This window comes from Cadophora gregata (assembly GCF_030347475.1).
Source record: "Cadophora gregata isolate MNR1 chromosome Unknown scaffold_9, whole genome shotgun sequence".
Classification (NCBI taxonomy): Eukaryota; Fungi; Ascomycota; class Leotiomycetes; order Helotiales; family Ploettnerulaceae; genus Cadophora; species Cadophora gregata.
Window position 1 is genome coordinate 1,540,037 of NW_026695932.1, and position 14,560 is coordinate 1,554,596.

Below are 14,560 nucleotides of genomic sequence, written 5' to 3' on the forward strand. Positions count from 1 at the left end.
CTCTATCTTCAGACAAGGATGTTTGCCAGGTGCCCAGAGCACCACCGGACGCTATGGAAAGTGCTAGGGGTTCCTTGTCTTCGTCGATGTTCATGAGTTCAGTACCACATTCCAGTCGCCGACACCACCTTCACTGCTCAAAGTCTATGTTTAACATTGTCCTTATTTTAATTGCCGAAGTCGGCACATCAATTCCGGAGTCTCAACCCTACACTTTACTTTGCACTTCACCAAAACAAAGCATCAATGGATCATTGTATCGACGAGCTGTACCCAAGTCATCCCTCGCAACTCGAAATGCCGGGGGATCTGATCTTGATGGCGCCTTTGTGCCCATCTACGGTTACCAGCTTCAGAAGTGGGACAACATCCGAATGACTATTCTTTGGCTTGTGACAAGTCGGGTGCGGCGGCAGAGTCAGATCATCCGGACTTGCAGCTGGTGCTTTCCGCCTAAATAGGGACGGAAGAGTTGGTAAGCATGCGCAGATAACCCCGACATGAACCTCGATAGAGCTCCAATATCCCACAGGAACATAATCCCCTGCCTCTGTGATTAGTCCCTGTCTCTCGACATCTGACAAAAAACCTTACAGGTCATGTTATGCGTGTTTGCGAACTTGACAAGTGATGTCAGTCGCAATATGCTTAATAGAGTGACTCTAGTTGTTCCTGCATTAGTGCAAGTCTTGGAAACTTTGATTCTCAAGTACTTACAGAAATCCAAGGCTAAACATGGCCAGGATATGAATCTTTTGTTCCCAAGACATTACGAGTCTTGTTAACTCAGGTAATGGGAGGATAACAGTGACGGCATCAAGAATAATGTTGATCGCGGCGCTTGTCCATCCGACTGCGTTTGCATTAATGCATTTAGCCGGAACCGTACCATCCCATCTAGTCCAAGCAGCGTGGACTGGGATGCATTGAAAGATTGAAGCAGTCATAAAACTCGTGCCGTAGAGAAGATTTACTACAGTGACGACATGTGTTATTCTTCTTAGGATTCCGTGAGGGAAGATTCGAAGGTAAAGACATAGCATCGACACCCGTATCATCATCGAACTTCCAAGGTACAGCACCTCGCTGAAGTAGAATATCTAGACCAATTTAGAATGATAACGAAGTGGATCATGGACTTACATAAAGAATGTGGGTTATGTTCTCAAACTGCACAGACCAGATATCCTTTCCAAGTCCATGATTTGCAACTACCATAACACATTAGCATTTTTTCCCCCCCAATTCGGGAACATGTATTCTCCTTGTTGACGTACGAGTAACAGCCATCGCAGAGAGCGGGATCACAAATCCCTACAATAAACGTCAGTAACAGTATAATTTTGAACCTAACATCTATACCATTGCAATAATCATCGTCCAGTCGTCCATTCCAGGTCTCCGACTTTTTATCCTTGATAAGAGACGTAGAAGTAGGGCCAATAAAGCAAGGGACACTCCAACGATGGCAGTCACGGAAACAGTATTGGTTCTGTCTCGGATTGGCCGACTACAGATGCTTTCCGTAATGGATTTGGTCGCTAATGGTATCAGTTATCCCCTCAAAGCTTCGTACAGAACAACTTACTAAGAGCCTCTCTGATTGAGCAGGTCCCACTCACGCAGAGTTCAAGACTATGACTCAGCTGTTGATCCGTACATATATACGTTGCCAGCATCCTGGGCGACACAGAACTCAAATCGCCTATACATTGGACCTATCCTCTCAGTATACAAATGTAAGAAATAGAAGCCTAACTTACAGCACATGCTGGTAGGGCTCTGTTTGTGAGGTTCGCTTTTGCGCGAGGGGCCGCGATTGTCATAATACAAAGTTTGAAAACCTGGGACTTCCAGATCCAGTGTTTTCGTAGATGTTTGTAAGTCTCTGAGAACGTAAGCTTGATATGCCTCAGGAACTGGGTAGACTTGATGATTTGTATAGAGTTACCTTACCATTGGAATGCTTATAAATTTATTTGCTAGCTAGTGTCAAGCGAGGTGGTTACTGGAGGTGGTCACTGAAGCGAGGTGGGTACTGAAGTGGGGCAATAACTCGAGCTGGCCATCTGAAAAGTACGGGTTAATGACCATCAACCAGTTACCTAAGTTTCTAAGGTTATGGAAGTGAGATATCAACACGAGACCTCCGGCGCTCAAATCCGAGGTGCGTATTTCATTCCTTCTTTTGCGGTTGAGCATACAGAAATCCGCCATATCCTCAAACTATCATCACCATGGTAACCTTTTCCAAAACAATCGAAGATTTGGAGAATCGATTGACACGTCTCGTTAATGAAGCTATCAAGGACAAGTTTGGCATCAAAGGCGGAGATCACCGCATTCGCTCTGCCGATATTGTCATAGATCCTTCAGCGGGTATCCAAACATACTACTTTCGGGATGAGGCGGTATACAACGAAGGTCCTTGGAAAGATTTTGTTGACTATAAGGTCAATGGAAGGCTCACCATGAATACAACACCAGGGAAGCTCTTCCAGGCTGTCGACAAGGCAATTATTGAGGGGGACATCATTGTGAAGCTTGTAGACACCCCGGGTCAATGCATTGATTGGGATGATCTGAGAGGGTGGCACTATCACTCACCTGGAGATCGTTTTGATGATGAATTTGATCACCTCCTTCCCTCGAGAAGCCACGAGGAGGATCCTAGTGCAAGGTTTTGTGTTTGTATCTACAGTAGTGGAGGAACCTCATGAGGTGATGGCGGAAGTGACTCTCGAAGGTGTCTACCAACGACAGAGAGCCTGAGCATCTTCTGTCGCACTTCATGTATTTGTCATCTTGGTACAGGCAGAAAGAGAGGGTCCTACAAGCTTTACTATTAAGTTCGAAGATATGTTAGATTACTTAATTCAAGAGACCAGGGCAAAAAAAATACTACGCTGTGTCTGCCTCTCTACTAATAGATCAGAGTGAGCGCTCATGATACTCTAAGCTCTATAGAGTGATAAGCGGCAGCGCTGTGCGATACTTAGAAGGAGAAGTTACCTTCAGTTGTAGAGTCAGAAGTGACAGACTGTTCCTCGAGTTCGGCGTCTGTGACAGCTGGATCCAACATTAACATGTATTTGAAACAGGAATTAATTGCCTCATCCTCAGGATGAAACCTGTGATGCGGGAACAATGCACTGCGAAGAATTGCTGACAGCTTCAGGCTCTCACCTGTATGCTGCCCGCAAAGAAGGGTCTTCGACGAGACGTTCGGATTCAGACTCAGACCGATCTGGTTCTTCCCTGACCGTAATTGGCGGGACTGTAAATCCACTTGCCATTCGCCCAGTACCTGGTACGAGCCATAAGTTAGGCTGCTTCGATGCGAATAATTCGGGAGAATAGGAGGGCGGTCGAGTGGAGTGAGGGAGGGAGAAGAATGAGGATCGAGAAACTCGAGTCTGAAGGGGGGGACGGCGTGCTCACTTATACTGGGCTTCGATTCAGAAGGACTATGCTCATAGGTTGGGGAACCGAGATACAAGGAGCCTTGACAAGTTCTGCAGTCCGAACGGGGGTACGACCATACGGCCGAGATCATGGATAGATCTGGCCTAGGCTCGTATGAATGGCAGCGGGTATAAGACGGTTGCTGTCTTCCAGTCTCCGTCTCTTCTAACCTTCACTTCTTTATTTTCAAACAATCATCGAATCGAAAGTCTTCTCAACGCATCATGGCCCAAACCCGAAAATCCAGAGCTCCTTCATCCAATACCCCCGCTGTTATCAGTGAGGCACCAAAAAGCCCAATACTGGATAGTATCGCCGTCGTCGTGCCTGGAGGGGTCGATAACACCGCAGTCGTGGATTTGCTACCTCACTCTCCGGACACTGGAACAATGCCCTCTTTTGCACCAGCTCTTGACACCAGTGAGACTACCTCCAGCTTCTTTCGGCCGCAACAGAGCAGCATTCAAGAGCAGAGTAGTGGTAAGCACGCCGACATCTCTCGATAGAACCTCAAATAACCGTACAGCCCTGGTTACTTTGAACGATTGTAGCGAGAACTTTGACACTGCCTCTTTGCCGGTCGATGAAGCTGTTTCGGGTCAGCAGAATGCAACGGTTTCGAATCCAGCAAGTTCAATTCCGGGCGTCACTGCAATAGGCTCTCCACCAGTAACCCTCGGTGATACTGAGGATATGCCAATACCTTCACTTCAAGTGGTGACTACTCTTCTAGCCCCTAGACCCCGCATGTTCCCAGGCTAATTGACCGAAACAGGACAAGAGTACAGCCTGCGGTGCGGCCCCCAATGAGCCAAATCGCTATGAGCATGAGTCAATCCAAATTAGCAAGATGAGACTCGAGTTAGACAAGCACAAGCTCGAGCTCAGGGCTGCAAGGCTAAAGGCTACCTTAGCTGAGCAAAAAGTGAATCGCCGCAACGGTAAATGCTGAATTAATCCCCGCCTTCTAAAACAATTACTCATATTTTGTCCAGTGGTCAGCAGGGAAGAAACCCATGAAAAGATCCAAATGCTCCTGAATCATATGCTGGATGATATAGTGCCAATCCTGAAAAAGGGGATTTTTGAGACAAAGCCGGGGTCAAAGAAACGATCTTTTGAGGAGTACCAAAAGGAATGTGTTGATGAGTTATTTGAACTCACTCGAGCTACCCGGAATGCGATCTACAAAGTCCGACAAGAATTTCACGCTAAAGTGGGGACAGTTTGGTGACGATGCAGACTACGAATTGAAAGAATTCTCAGGCATTGTTACACCCTATGTTCAACAGATGTATACCAGGCAGGAGAAACCCAAATTTTAGATGATAATAATGAAACAAAAGATCGCACTTGCTGTACTCTGGTGATCAAAAATAATAGTATCTCCGCTCATATGACTCGCCAACCACGTCGATCACCCTTGAGCTTCCGCTTGATGCTTCCACCACAAGTGTTTAGACACAACTCACTTCCTGCTTTTAGATCGTAGCAATTATGGGAATCGCAGTTCGGGGCTACTATTCTGCTTGTGCTTGAGTGGGTGGGGACACCAGTGGCGATTGACGGTTACGGGCTTGCTCGCTGAAACCATTTCAAGGTTTACTTGGGAGTACTGTCATGATATTTTGCTTGGGTACGGGTGATGCTCGAATCTCACTGTGCCAGAAACCCTTAAAGAAATCTCAAATGTCAAGGGGCGAAAACAAACATCAAGCTCATTTATTCTCCTGTCTATGGGTCTGTTTGGAGGGGTTGCCCATTCCTGTCTTAAAGTATCTCCCCGCATTAAGGTCGATGTGTGCCTATTGAGAAATCTTTCAGCATCCGACTCTCAGCTTGAAATTGAGCATTGGCGCTCCAGAAATTACTCAATGTGGCCCCCGAGATGTCGGTGGGTTCTAGTTGAGGAGTTGTGCCTAAGGCGGAGTGGATTTTGCTGCTTACCTAAGGGCTACCCACTCCAAGTTCCGGGAAAATGCAAGCCGCCGTGTTCCGTATTCTTACACAAGGCTTCCCATACACCAGACTTCTCACACAAATCAATCCACCTCAGTTTACGATCGAGATCACTGCGCTATTTTTGCTTCGGTCGGCAAACAATTTTAGCCGTAGCTTGTACTTATCAATAGGTGGTGATGGAAGACGTGGCGGAGAAAGTTGAAAGTATTGAGAAACGGCTCAATGGATTGGTCGAAAGTTTCAGGACATTATGCAGGAATGGAGACCACCGCTCAATGCATACGAACAAGCAGCCAAGTTGGATAGCACAATTCTGCAAGGCCCTGGATAATATTTCAGCAGACTTGCGGACTGTCAAGGCGACGCTCAGTACACGTATGCGTAGCGGCAACTGCCATTTGCAGGCTGATGACACAGCGAATTCCATGACCGAAATCGAAACACAACATGGTACTCCTACACAAATCCAGTGTGAACCAACTCCTCCCGCTGTCGTGAAGAGCCAAGGGAAGGCACACCCGGTCTGTGAAGAAGGTCGCGACCCGCATGCGGAAACGACAACTTACATAGTCCAGAGTCAAGTACCGCAAGCAGAAACACACTGCAGTGAAGCAGTACGGCCGCTACGGAAGCCTCCAGCTACACACAATCGGCTCTCACGAATGGACACGAAGGCTGTCTCAGCACCGCTGGACGTGCCTTCAGCCCTTACTCGAAGAAAGAGGAAGGCTACGCAGACCGAGATTGAGCCAAGTAAGGCCAAAGTTGCGCCCCAAATCAGTATCCTCTTCGAGGCAGTACGCGGGAAGGAGGCATTCCGCCGCCTGCGCACTTTAGTTCGCAGCTGGAGAGACCAGTCGATGCCGTTATTTGACCTTAACAAGGACAACGAACTTGCCGTGCAACTTGTACGAGTGATTGGCGTCGGAGAGGGAAGATCACCGCTTATTGAATTCTTGAACCGCTTCGCGAAAGTTAAGCTGGCCGATGTGATAGACAGCGGAAAGGCAGGCCGTAGTTCTGCAGATCCAGCGAGTCTTAACGAGCTCATGGATGGTCTGAAGTGGGTAAGAACGAAGCGGAACCGTACGCGTTTGCATGATTACCTCAAGGAAGGCCGGCGATGGAGAAGACTTTGCGGCAATTTCGACGGCCTCTTGTGTCTCATTCCACCGAATCGAGAAGATAGGGAAGCCACTCAAAGGATTTCTGGCCGTATGTATTATGAATTAAGTCAGCACGATATACAGCAGTTCCACTCGTTGTTAAGCTCCGATCATTCAATGCCCCTATCTCGAATTGGAGACATCCTCCAAATGTCGATCTGGCAAAACACAGAGATTCCAGAATTCGAATGGGAGAGCGAGGATCCCCAAGAACTCGATCGATTATCCGCTAAGGAGCTAGCTCCTTTCATGCGGGAGTTCCATTCGATAGAAGAAAACGAGGTCGCGAAATATGAATGGCCGAAGCCCGACTGTTGGCCCTGGGCATGGCCCAGACCCCCTAGCTGGGTTCCCCCTTCTGATTCTCGATGTGAGCTCTGCAGCGAAGGAGATTGCAATTGCATTTTTTCATGCTTGCCTCAGACTCGACCTCGAATCAGTAACGAGCCTGGAAAGGGCCAAGGCGTTCGAGCGGTTGGTATATACAGAAAAGACCAAATCTTGGGGGAGCTTCTTGGAGAGTTTGTGCCTCTTGACACATTTAATGATGGCTGGGCCACGGAGTTCAGAAGGCCTGATCTTAGCGACGAGCCTGTCGCGCAGATCTATTCCAAAAAGATGGGAAACTGGGTTAGGAAAGTCAATCACTCGTGCGATCCGTCAGCAGAGTTCAAGGTAATGAAGATATCTGGGACGTGGAGACAAATGATTGTTGCAGTCAGGGACATATCACATGATGAAGAAATCACTGCCTTCTGCGGAACCAACTTTCTGCGAGGGCAAGGAAAAACCTGTGTTTGCAGCGCATGTAGCAAATAGATGTTGGCATCGATAAGAGAGCAATTTGTCTTGGACTGAGACTTATGCACGAGCCATGATAGGAAAGTTTCCTGTGGTGGCCCGTGCATATATGGGCTGCGTCCAATCAATACCCGGATCGACAGTTTTCCTCCGAAGTAGCTGGAGGATCCCCCCAAACTATCAGCCTGCCTTGCGCATCCAGGGACGCGCCTTCATTGCTTATCCAGATGCTATCGTAAGTTTTCCTTATATGGATAATCTCATCATCAGCAACGCCTAAGTCGTCCTTCGGGATCCAAATGACAGGACGAGCCGAGGTCAGAGCTTCATCTCTGGAGTCCGATTGAGATATCTTGGGCAAGACTGCTGATCTCGTCAGCATTCCCCGATACCCCTGGCTCCAGTGTGCCTTACCTTGAATATCAGCTTGATCCGCTGGCTGCTTGATAGCCCTCACAAACGGCAGCCAGTGTAGCTTATGTCCGTGGTTCAAGGTGCAATGGAACAATGCGGTCAACAATGTGGCGAATATCATGAGAACTGCTTGCGCAGTGCAAGTAGCTTTGCCGTCCGTGTCGCGCACAAGAAAGAACAAACCGGTCAAGCACAGTTCCATAAAATAGACGCCTGTGAACAGCTGGCGTATTGCAGTAGGGTAAAACAAACCACTAGGAGTGAGACCCGCTTCTGTGAGCTTCGGTGGATGGGATCGATAGAGCAGCCAAAGACTCCCAAAGTAGATGATACCGAAGACTAGAATAAGAGGGGCAATCACTGAATATATAATGCCGGGAGGAATGTCAGTCGAACCCTGAAGCATAAAACGGAGGGACGAACCTATGCATGCAACATTCGTGAGTACAGGTATGAACGTTCCCCAGTTCTGCAGGCCTACACTTTGGCTTCTTGCCCACTTGTCTCGGGCCGTCTTATCAAATAGAGGGGAGAGAATGAATACGGACAGAAATTTGTTAACTTCTACGAGAGTCGAGACAACGGTCGTGAATGTGTGTATCAGGATGTAAGAGAAGAAGTAATTGCATGCCTTTGGCAAATTTTGGGCAAGGACTACCGGCGTCGACGCGATGTTGTCTTTTAAGTCTCCGACGAGAGTTGTGATACCTGCTGAGAGGGAAACGGTGAGGAATACCTGCACAAACAAGAACGTAAAGTAGTAGATCTGAACGTGATTTTCGACAACTTGACGCGAATGATGTCCTTGTATGTTCGCCAGCAGGCGTATTACAACTGGGACAGCGGCGGTGATCAGGGCTAGCATTGCAGGGGGCAAGACTCCTTGAATGGTCGCTACTAGCGAACTTGGGGTCGAATCGATCCATCGTAACCATGGCACTACCTTCACCAGGTATTCGATCTGAGAAATCGACCCTATGATTGTAACGGGGAATGCGAAACCAGCGGTAAGCAAGGCGACGAGGGAATAGACAATGGATGTTCGAATGCAATGCTGCCACCAGCTTATCGACACGTTCCGCCAAATCGTATCGGTCGCCACAGTTCCCTGCTTGAGTGTCCATGTTGGGGGAACTCGAGCCTTGAGCGCCAGAGCCGCAAGCGGTACTGAAAGGGTTCTGTTGAAATATACCACAGCTGAGTTTATCGGAGGAAACTCATCTGGGTGGAGTTGATACCGATCGATCTCGAGATTGTGTCGCGCAACCTCCGCACGCAGATGATGGATAGCATCCACGCGAGGGCCCAGAAGAGGTATGACCGGCAGCCATGGGGAGAGTGGGAGTCGCAGCAACGGGCGATCATCGTGATGCAGGTACTTCATCCAAGGAGGCAAAGACGTGCTATCGTCGTCAGGGTCGTTACCCTCCAATCGCTGAAGAACCTTCCTCTGATGATTTGCCTTGACAATGAGTTTAGTCTCTGCAGCTTCCAGCTTCCTTATCAACACGTCTCGACGGCATAGTTTCGTACGTAAACTAGAAAGATTCCGATTTATCGTTACTCCATGTACGCCCCCACATATACTACGAAAACGTCGCTTGATTGTGTTGGCGGAGAGTTGCTTTGCTGATGTGGAGGTAAGGAGGAGACAGGACCCTTCGCAGCCGTCCCACCCAAATCTACTCTGGAGTCTAGCATAAACCAAGAGTTCACTCTGAATGGTGTGGCATATCAAAATGATGACAAACGTGGCAAGTATCAGGTGGGCCCAGTATCTTCCAGTGTGCGAAAGACCAATATTAGAATAGCTGAAACGATCCAACCCTCGAACACCTCCAAGTTCATTCCTGCCATCAACCACATTCAAAGGAAGAAGCACTGGCAGTATTACCAGTCTAAGAACGATGAAAAGCTTCAATACAGTCTGTAAGTATCGGTCGAAGAGGTAGTTTTGGAAACCAGACGCATGTTTCAGCTCGGGGTCTGGAATCGGCGAGAAGAGCATTCGCAGCTGTAGTGGGACTGGCTTCCACTTTGTCCCCGGGACCTGGCATGCTCGTTGATGACTTAAGATCAGTATGAGGTCTCGATAACTCATTGAGATAACCTACTAGTACTCGGGACATTTCCATCGAAGAAGTATGTACGCCATAAGCCCCAATGCAAGAATTGCTCCAGATGTTGTAAGAGATGCAAGAAAGGTTGCTAATGACTCGCCCTGGGAACTCTGGGCTTTCCCAGCAGCTTGGTCTAAAACGTCGTTAATACTGCTACTCATAGTTGGAAGTGAGGTGTAGACGGGACGAAGGAACTCCTGAGTCGACTGTAACTTGTAGGAAGACCAGGCAGGGTGGTTCTCAAGCCAACCTTCCAAGCCCACCTTGAAGATGGATTACATAATTCACCAACGCTGGAACACAGCCGTCAATCAGGCCATCTTCTTACTGCCTCTGATGATCATAAACCATATATATATTGCCCCTTTTATAGCCCCACATGATTAATGTAGATTTGGAAAATTTCGACCAATAGCAGATTCGGCGTGACCGCCGACCTCTCGAGGGTATACATTGTGAACAGGCTGTCTTTTCCGCTGCCTTATTACACTGCTTCAAGACGGATGACTTTAAGACGCCCCAAAAACTTTAGTGTCAAGAGAGCTGGTTCAATTGTAGACTTCAGATATGAGTGATATCTAAACGAGATTTTAAATCCGGAGTTCAGAGCAGGAAGTCAGAGACATCATCATTATCATCGATGTCCACAATCCTCACACCAAGACTTCCAATATCCTCGTCGTCGCTTTCCACCTCCGATGTAAGAGAGCTGTCCCCAGAGTCTTCGTTCTCCTCTTCGTCGTCGCTTTCCACCTCCGACGTAAGAGAGCTGTCCCCAGAGTCTTCGTTCTCCTCCTCGTCAGATCCCTTCTCACTGATATTTCCATATCCAATACCCATGACCTCATCTTCGTTCCGCGCTTCATCAGATTCGCCTCCACAGAGATTCTCGACACCCACGTGCTCGGACCCTTCATCGTCTGTCTCCTCTTGGTCATCCACATATTCGCTATCTTCAGACTCTAATGACGAAGTGTCGCTCTCAGTCATAAACCATGAAGCCGCCCGAGACCTGAGATGATCCGAGTCCTTGAGACCTACCCCCAAAACTGCGATAGAAGCACCGGGTTTGTCTCTATTACTAGTGACAAGACGTAGTACTATTCTGTTAGTATGCTCCAAGAGGACCAAGGGGCCTGCTTACCTTCGTTACCAAGCCCCGCTTGGACTGGTAATATCATGAGATTGATCAAGCAATCTATGTTGAAGCCCGCATCGTTGACTGATAGACACCCATTTTCCTCCCACGTTCGCTTCTCATCACAGAGATTGTTCCACTCAAATAAAACATCTCCATCGACGGGTGAGCGATCAAGACTGCCCTCGTCGAATCGGGCTTGAAGAAACTCATTGATGCAATGCCACGAGTAGCTATACCCCTCCATGATACCGAGTAGCTCAAGAAGCACTTGTTGCTTGGATAGACTCTCTACCCGGAGGACTTGTTGCTCTGCCCACCTTTCGATGTCTGTATCACTGTCGTGTACCATGTTGTTAGGTGTTCGGGCAATATCCATTCGGATACGAATCTCAGCCAGCTCTGAATGAAGGCAAGGAGACTCTCGTAATGTCTTGCATGTTTATATCGGATATCTAAATACTCTTGCTGATCAGCTTAGCGTAGAACGCCAAGTATTGCAAGCGAATTGTCAACGGCTTGCAGCCTTGAGTGGGGCAAGACTCGTTTAAAATTACCACCAGGTGGGTCGTCACTGCCCTCAACATAAGGCGGGTCGGCGAACAAACCACCTTGCCATCCTTGGTATGACCGTTTGGTCAGATTCACCACGCCAGCAAGTAACAGCTTCAGCGCATCATCATTGTGGGGCGATTTTGAAAGTCTATAGGGGCACCGAACGTATGCCAAGCTTTCCCTGGGTACCAAATTCTGCACTGCCTCTATCAAACTTCATTGACTTGCACACTCAACGACAAGACCACAGCTGGGTGCGGGAAGCAATTAAGTTTAGGAATTCCAAGATGAGACACTATAGATAACTATGCTTCTTTTCCCCCTGAACAGACCACCCCACGCGAGAAAGTATTGAAGCTGTAAACCTCATACGAAAGCTCTACTCTGCAGCAAGGGCAGGTAGTCTTCTCTTCTTCGTCTACCCACATTGCGATGCATTTAAAGCAAAACGTGTGGCCTATCGCAATCAGTATACTATTTGTACATTTGTGGAGGTGGGATTAGCTTGCCACATTGTGTCCGACACATATCACCCCCTTCGTCTGATGTAATGAAGCAGATCTCGCAATCCCGCCCAAATATCCTCCAAGCAGCTTGTTCTCCGTGATCGAAGTGGTCATCCTTTGAGCAGTAGACCCCTTCGATCCCAGTAACGTCCTTTTCTTGGTCTACTGGGATAAGCTCACGAAGGCATTGGCCGCACCTGATCTGTAAATGAGAAGTCAGCATTGGAATTATTTCTAGGTGGAGCCTCGTACACAGCCACAGATCGTGAAGGCAAACATGCTGGAAACTCCATCTTCACCTTGACCAAGAACATTCGGGCAGATAGCACAATGATCAATATCGCTCGTAAGGTCGATGACTTGCGTGGCGGAAACACGACGTTGGGCACGAAAAGTAGAGGCTATGACCGGGTGATTTCTACGGCGCTTCTGGGATGGATTTGAATCGCTATTGATATCTCGTGATTCCTTGCGTTTCAGGCTCTTGGGACCAGCCGGGTCGTCCATAGTTTGATCTCGTGAAAAGTAAAGGAAGATGAGCACGCTGTTACACCTGGGGGATAGCCTAATATATATGTTTTGCCCCTGCACATTACTCGTGCACGCTAGCTCTGCTCAGAGTCTCAGACGACTTGGATCATATCTTGTCATACGAGTAAACGTTGTACTAATCGAAAGGTCTCCTCAGTATATTGACACCTTTGCAACCTATTTAATACTCTATGGACGCCTGCAGATGTCTATTGTAACCTCCCCACTCCCGAAAACAGAAAGCTGTGTACTAGAATTGTTGGCTGTTTAGCAGAAAACTCAACCACTCAAAGTTGTTGACTGGGATAGCTGGTCACGATGACCAATGACGTTACGCAATGCGTTGTTGCTGGCACAGTGATCGTTGTGTATGATATAGGGGCAGAATTGCCGAGGTCTTCACCCGCCGTAGGTAATGCCGTGTCAATATTTGTAGTCGAGGCCGAAAGTGTGCCAGCCGAATTGGATGATGATGCTGCGGTGCTGGCGGTTGATATTGTTGAGGAGATTGGGATACAACCCTCTCCTGGCATACCTGCCCGAAGATTGTCATAGACCGAATCTTGATAGACCAATTGGTTAGGGGCGAGCCGCAAATCACCGAGGACGCAAGCCGTGTTCCTGATCAAGCTCTTGTCCCCTGGCCGATCAGCGCTGCTCTCCCACCACATAACACCACCAAGTTTCATCTGCTGAATCCAGGTGGCCTTTCGCTTCCCAGCCATAATGGTGTCGTAACTAATCAACTCCCTTGTCGTAGCATCATAGCTATAGCTCGCGCCGGTCGCGTTGTCGTACTTCTCAACAGCTCCTCTTAATGGAAGATCTTTGTAATCGTAGACACCAGCCTCCCAGGTGCCCGTACCAACGCCATTAAATGGTTTTCCGAGACCATCAGTTGCGTCGAAAGACCGACCATAGATAGGAACGCCAAGGACAATTTTATCTGAGCTGACGTTTTGGGACAGATAGTATTTGATGGCCGTCTGGGTGTCGAAGGGTGTCGCAGCCGGATCGCCTGCAGACCTGAAGAGGTTGGCTTGGTGAGAAGCAAGAGTGCTCCAAGGACCGGCATAATCCCAGGCCATGAGATTCCAGAAATCAACAAACTTGTTCATGTCGGCAATATGCATTGTTTGGTAGTTGGTAGGCCCGGCTGGGGACGCGACTGTCAACTGGAAGTGATATGGTGGGTTGAGCGAGCTCCCATAAGCGTCCAGTGCCTCCCTAACGCTTTGGATGAGGAGTACCATATTTCCAGCCTCAGCACGATCTGCTGGGAATTCCCAATCGATATCGAGGCCATCGAATCCGAGGTTTCTAACCAATGTGACAGCAGTTGAGGCAAAGGCTGTCCTACCTGACACAGTCGATGCTGGCGCGGCAAAGTTCGCTGAGTAACTCGAGCCACCAATGGAGAGGAGTACTTTGAGGTGACGGTTCTTCTTCTTCAAAAGATATAACTGCTTGAGACAGCCATAAAGATTGGTTCCTGCCTCGCTTGAAGAATCCTCGGGAAAGGGGATATCCGTATCGGCCCAAGCATCGGACAAGTACCTAGCTTACAGTATTGGCGGGAGTTCTGATAACTGAAGGACCGTTCCAAAGCTCATTGACTAGACTTACACTTCTCCAGTGTCAGATTTTATATTGGCAAAGGCATAGAGGACGTGTGTCAAATTGTCTACTGGGAGGTCCTGCGGGTTGAACTTTCTGTCATAGATCGCCCTGTCGAGACTTTAGCAAAGGCCCCAACAACGGACGATGAAATATACCAATTGGCAAAATATGCTACCGAGCGAAAGGTTACATTCTTGCCAGCGGCCGGTGGGCTGCCGCAGGTGGCCAGGTTGCAACACAGTGAGAATAAAATGAGAAAATTTGTCCGAAACATTGCGGGAA

The 14,560-nt window shown here is 48.3% G+C and overlaps 8 protein-coding genes across 8 annotated transcripts; 3 read left to right on the forward strand and 5 right to left on the reverse strand.

Moving 5' to 3' along the window:
* Window positions 1-278: 278 nt before the first annotated feature.
* Window positions 279-1,826, reverse strand: ONS95_014805 (uncharacterized protein; the record flags this gene model as incomplete). Its single annotated transcript, XM_058508481.1, has 8 exons — window positions 279-544; window positions 595-662; window positions 718-1,100; window positions 1,144-1,211; window positions 1,278-1,314; window positions 1,363-1,541; window positions 1,589-1,718; window positions 1,764-1,826. The coding sequence occupies 8 exons, from the start codon at window positions 1,824-1,826 to the stop codon at window positions 279-281; spliced, it is 1,194 nt and encodes a 397-aa protein (XP_058356168.1).
* A 411-nt stretch (window positions 1,827-2,237) lies between these two features.
* On the forward strand, window positions 2,238-2,720 carry ONS95_014806 (uncharacterized protein; the record flags this gene model as incomplete). The annotated part of the gene is made up of 1 exon (XM_058508482.1): window positions 2,238-2,720. The coding sequence occupies one exon, from the start codon at window positions 2,238-2,240 to the stop codon at window positions 2,718-2,720; it is 483 nt and encodes a 160-aa protein (XP_058356169.1).
* A 936-nt stretch (window positions 2,721-3,656) lies between these two features.
* Window positions 3,657-5,361, forward strand: ONS95_014807 (uncharacterized protein). Its single transcript, XM_058508483.1, has 4 exons — window positions 3,657-3,945; window positions 3,992-4,182; window positions 4,241-4,406; window positions 4,461-5,361. Exons 1-4 carry the CDS (start codon window positions 3,690-3,692, stop codon window positions 4,697-4,699), a joined length of 852 nt encoding a protein of 283 aa, XP_058356170.1. The 5' UTR covers window positions 3,657-3,689; the 3' UTR covers window positions 4,700-5,361.
* ONS95_014809 (uncharacterized protein) lies at window positions 5,161-10,299 on the reverse strand. Its single transcript, XM_058508485.1, has 5 exons — window positions 9,923-10,299; window positions 8,232-9,877; window positions 7,809-8,168; window positions 5,413-7,760; window positions 5,161-5,270 (listed from the first exon to the last, which is right to left on the reverse strand). The coding sequence occupies exons 1-4, from the start codon at window positions 10,087-10,089 to the stop codon at window positions 7,519-7,521; spliced, it is 2,415 nt and encodes an 804-aa protein (XP_058356171.1). The 5' UTR covers window positions 10,090-10,299; the 3' UTR covers window positions 5,161-5,270; window positions 5,413-7,518.
* ONS95_014808 (uncharacterized protein) lies at window positions 5,604-7,412 on the forward strand (the record flags this gene model as incomplete). The annotated part of the gene is made up of 1 exon (XM_058508484.1): window positions 5,604-7,412. The coding sequence occupies one exon, from the start codon at window positions 5,604-5,606 to the stop codon at window positions 7,410-7,412; it is 1,809 nt and encodes a 602-aa protein (XP_058356172.1).
* Window positions 10,300-10,514: 215 nt separating the features above from the next.
* Window positions 10,515-11,577, reverse strand: ONS95_014810 (uncharacterized protein). The gene is made up of 2 exons (XM_058508486.1): window positions 11,073-11,577; window positions 10,515-11,028 (listed from the first exon to the last, which is right to left on the reverse strand). Exons 1-2 carry the CDS (start codon window positions 11,443-11,445, stop codon window positions 10,532-10,534), a joined length of 870 nt encoding a protein of 289 aa, XP_058356173.1. The 5' UTR covers window positions 11,446-11,577; the 3' UTR covers window positions 10,515-10,531.
* Window positions 11,578-11,926: 349 nt separating this feature from the next.
* ONS95_014811 (uncharacterized protein) lies at window positions 11,927-12,634 on the reverse strand (the record flags this gene model as incomplete). The annotated part of the gene is made up of 3 exons (XM_058508487.1): window positions 11,927-12,078; window positions 12,134-12,329; window positions 12,380-12,634. 3 exons carry the CDS (start codon window positions 12,632-12,634, stop codon window positions 11,927-11,929), a joined length of 603 nt encoding a protein of 200 aa, XP_058356174.1.
* Window positions 12,635-12,945: 311 nt separating this feature from the next.
* On the reverse strand, window positions 12,946-14,552 carry ONS95_014812 (uncharacterized protein; the record flags this gene model as incomplete). The annotated part of the gene is made up of 3 exons (XM_058508488.1): window positions 12,946-14,215; window positions 14,285-14,386; window positions 14,434-14,552. The coding sequence occupies 3 exons, from the start codon at window positions 14,550-14,552 to the stop codon at window positions 12,946-12,948; spliced, it is 1,491 nt and encodes a 496-aa protein (XP_058356175.1).
* Window positions 14,553-14,560: the final 8 nt, after the last annotated feature.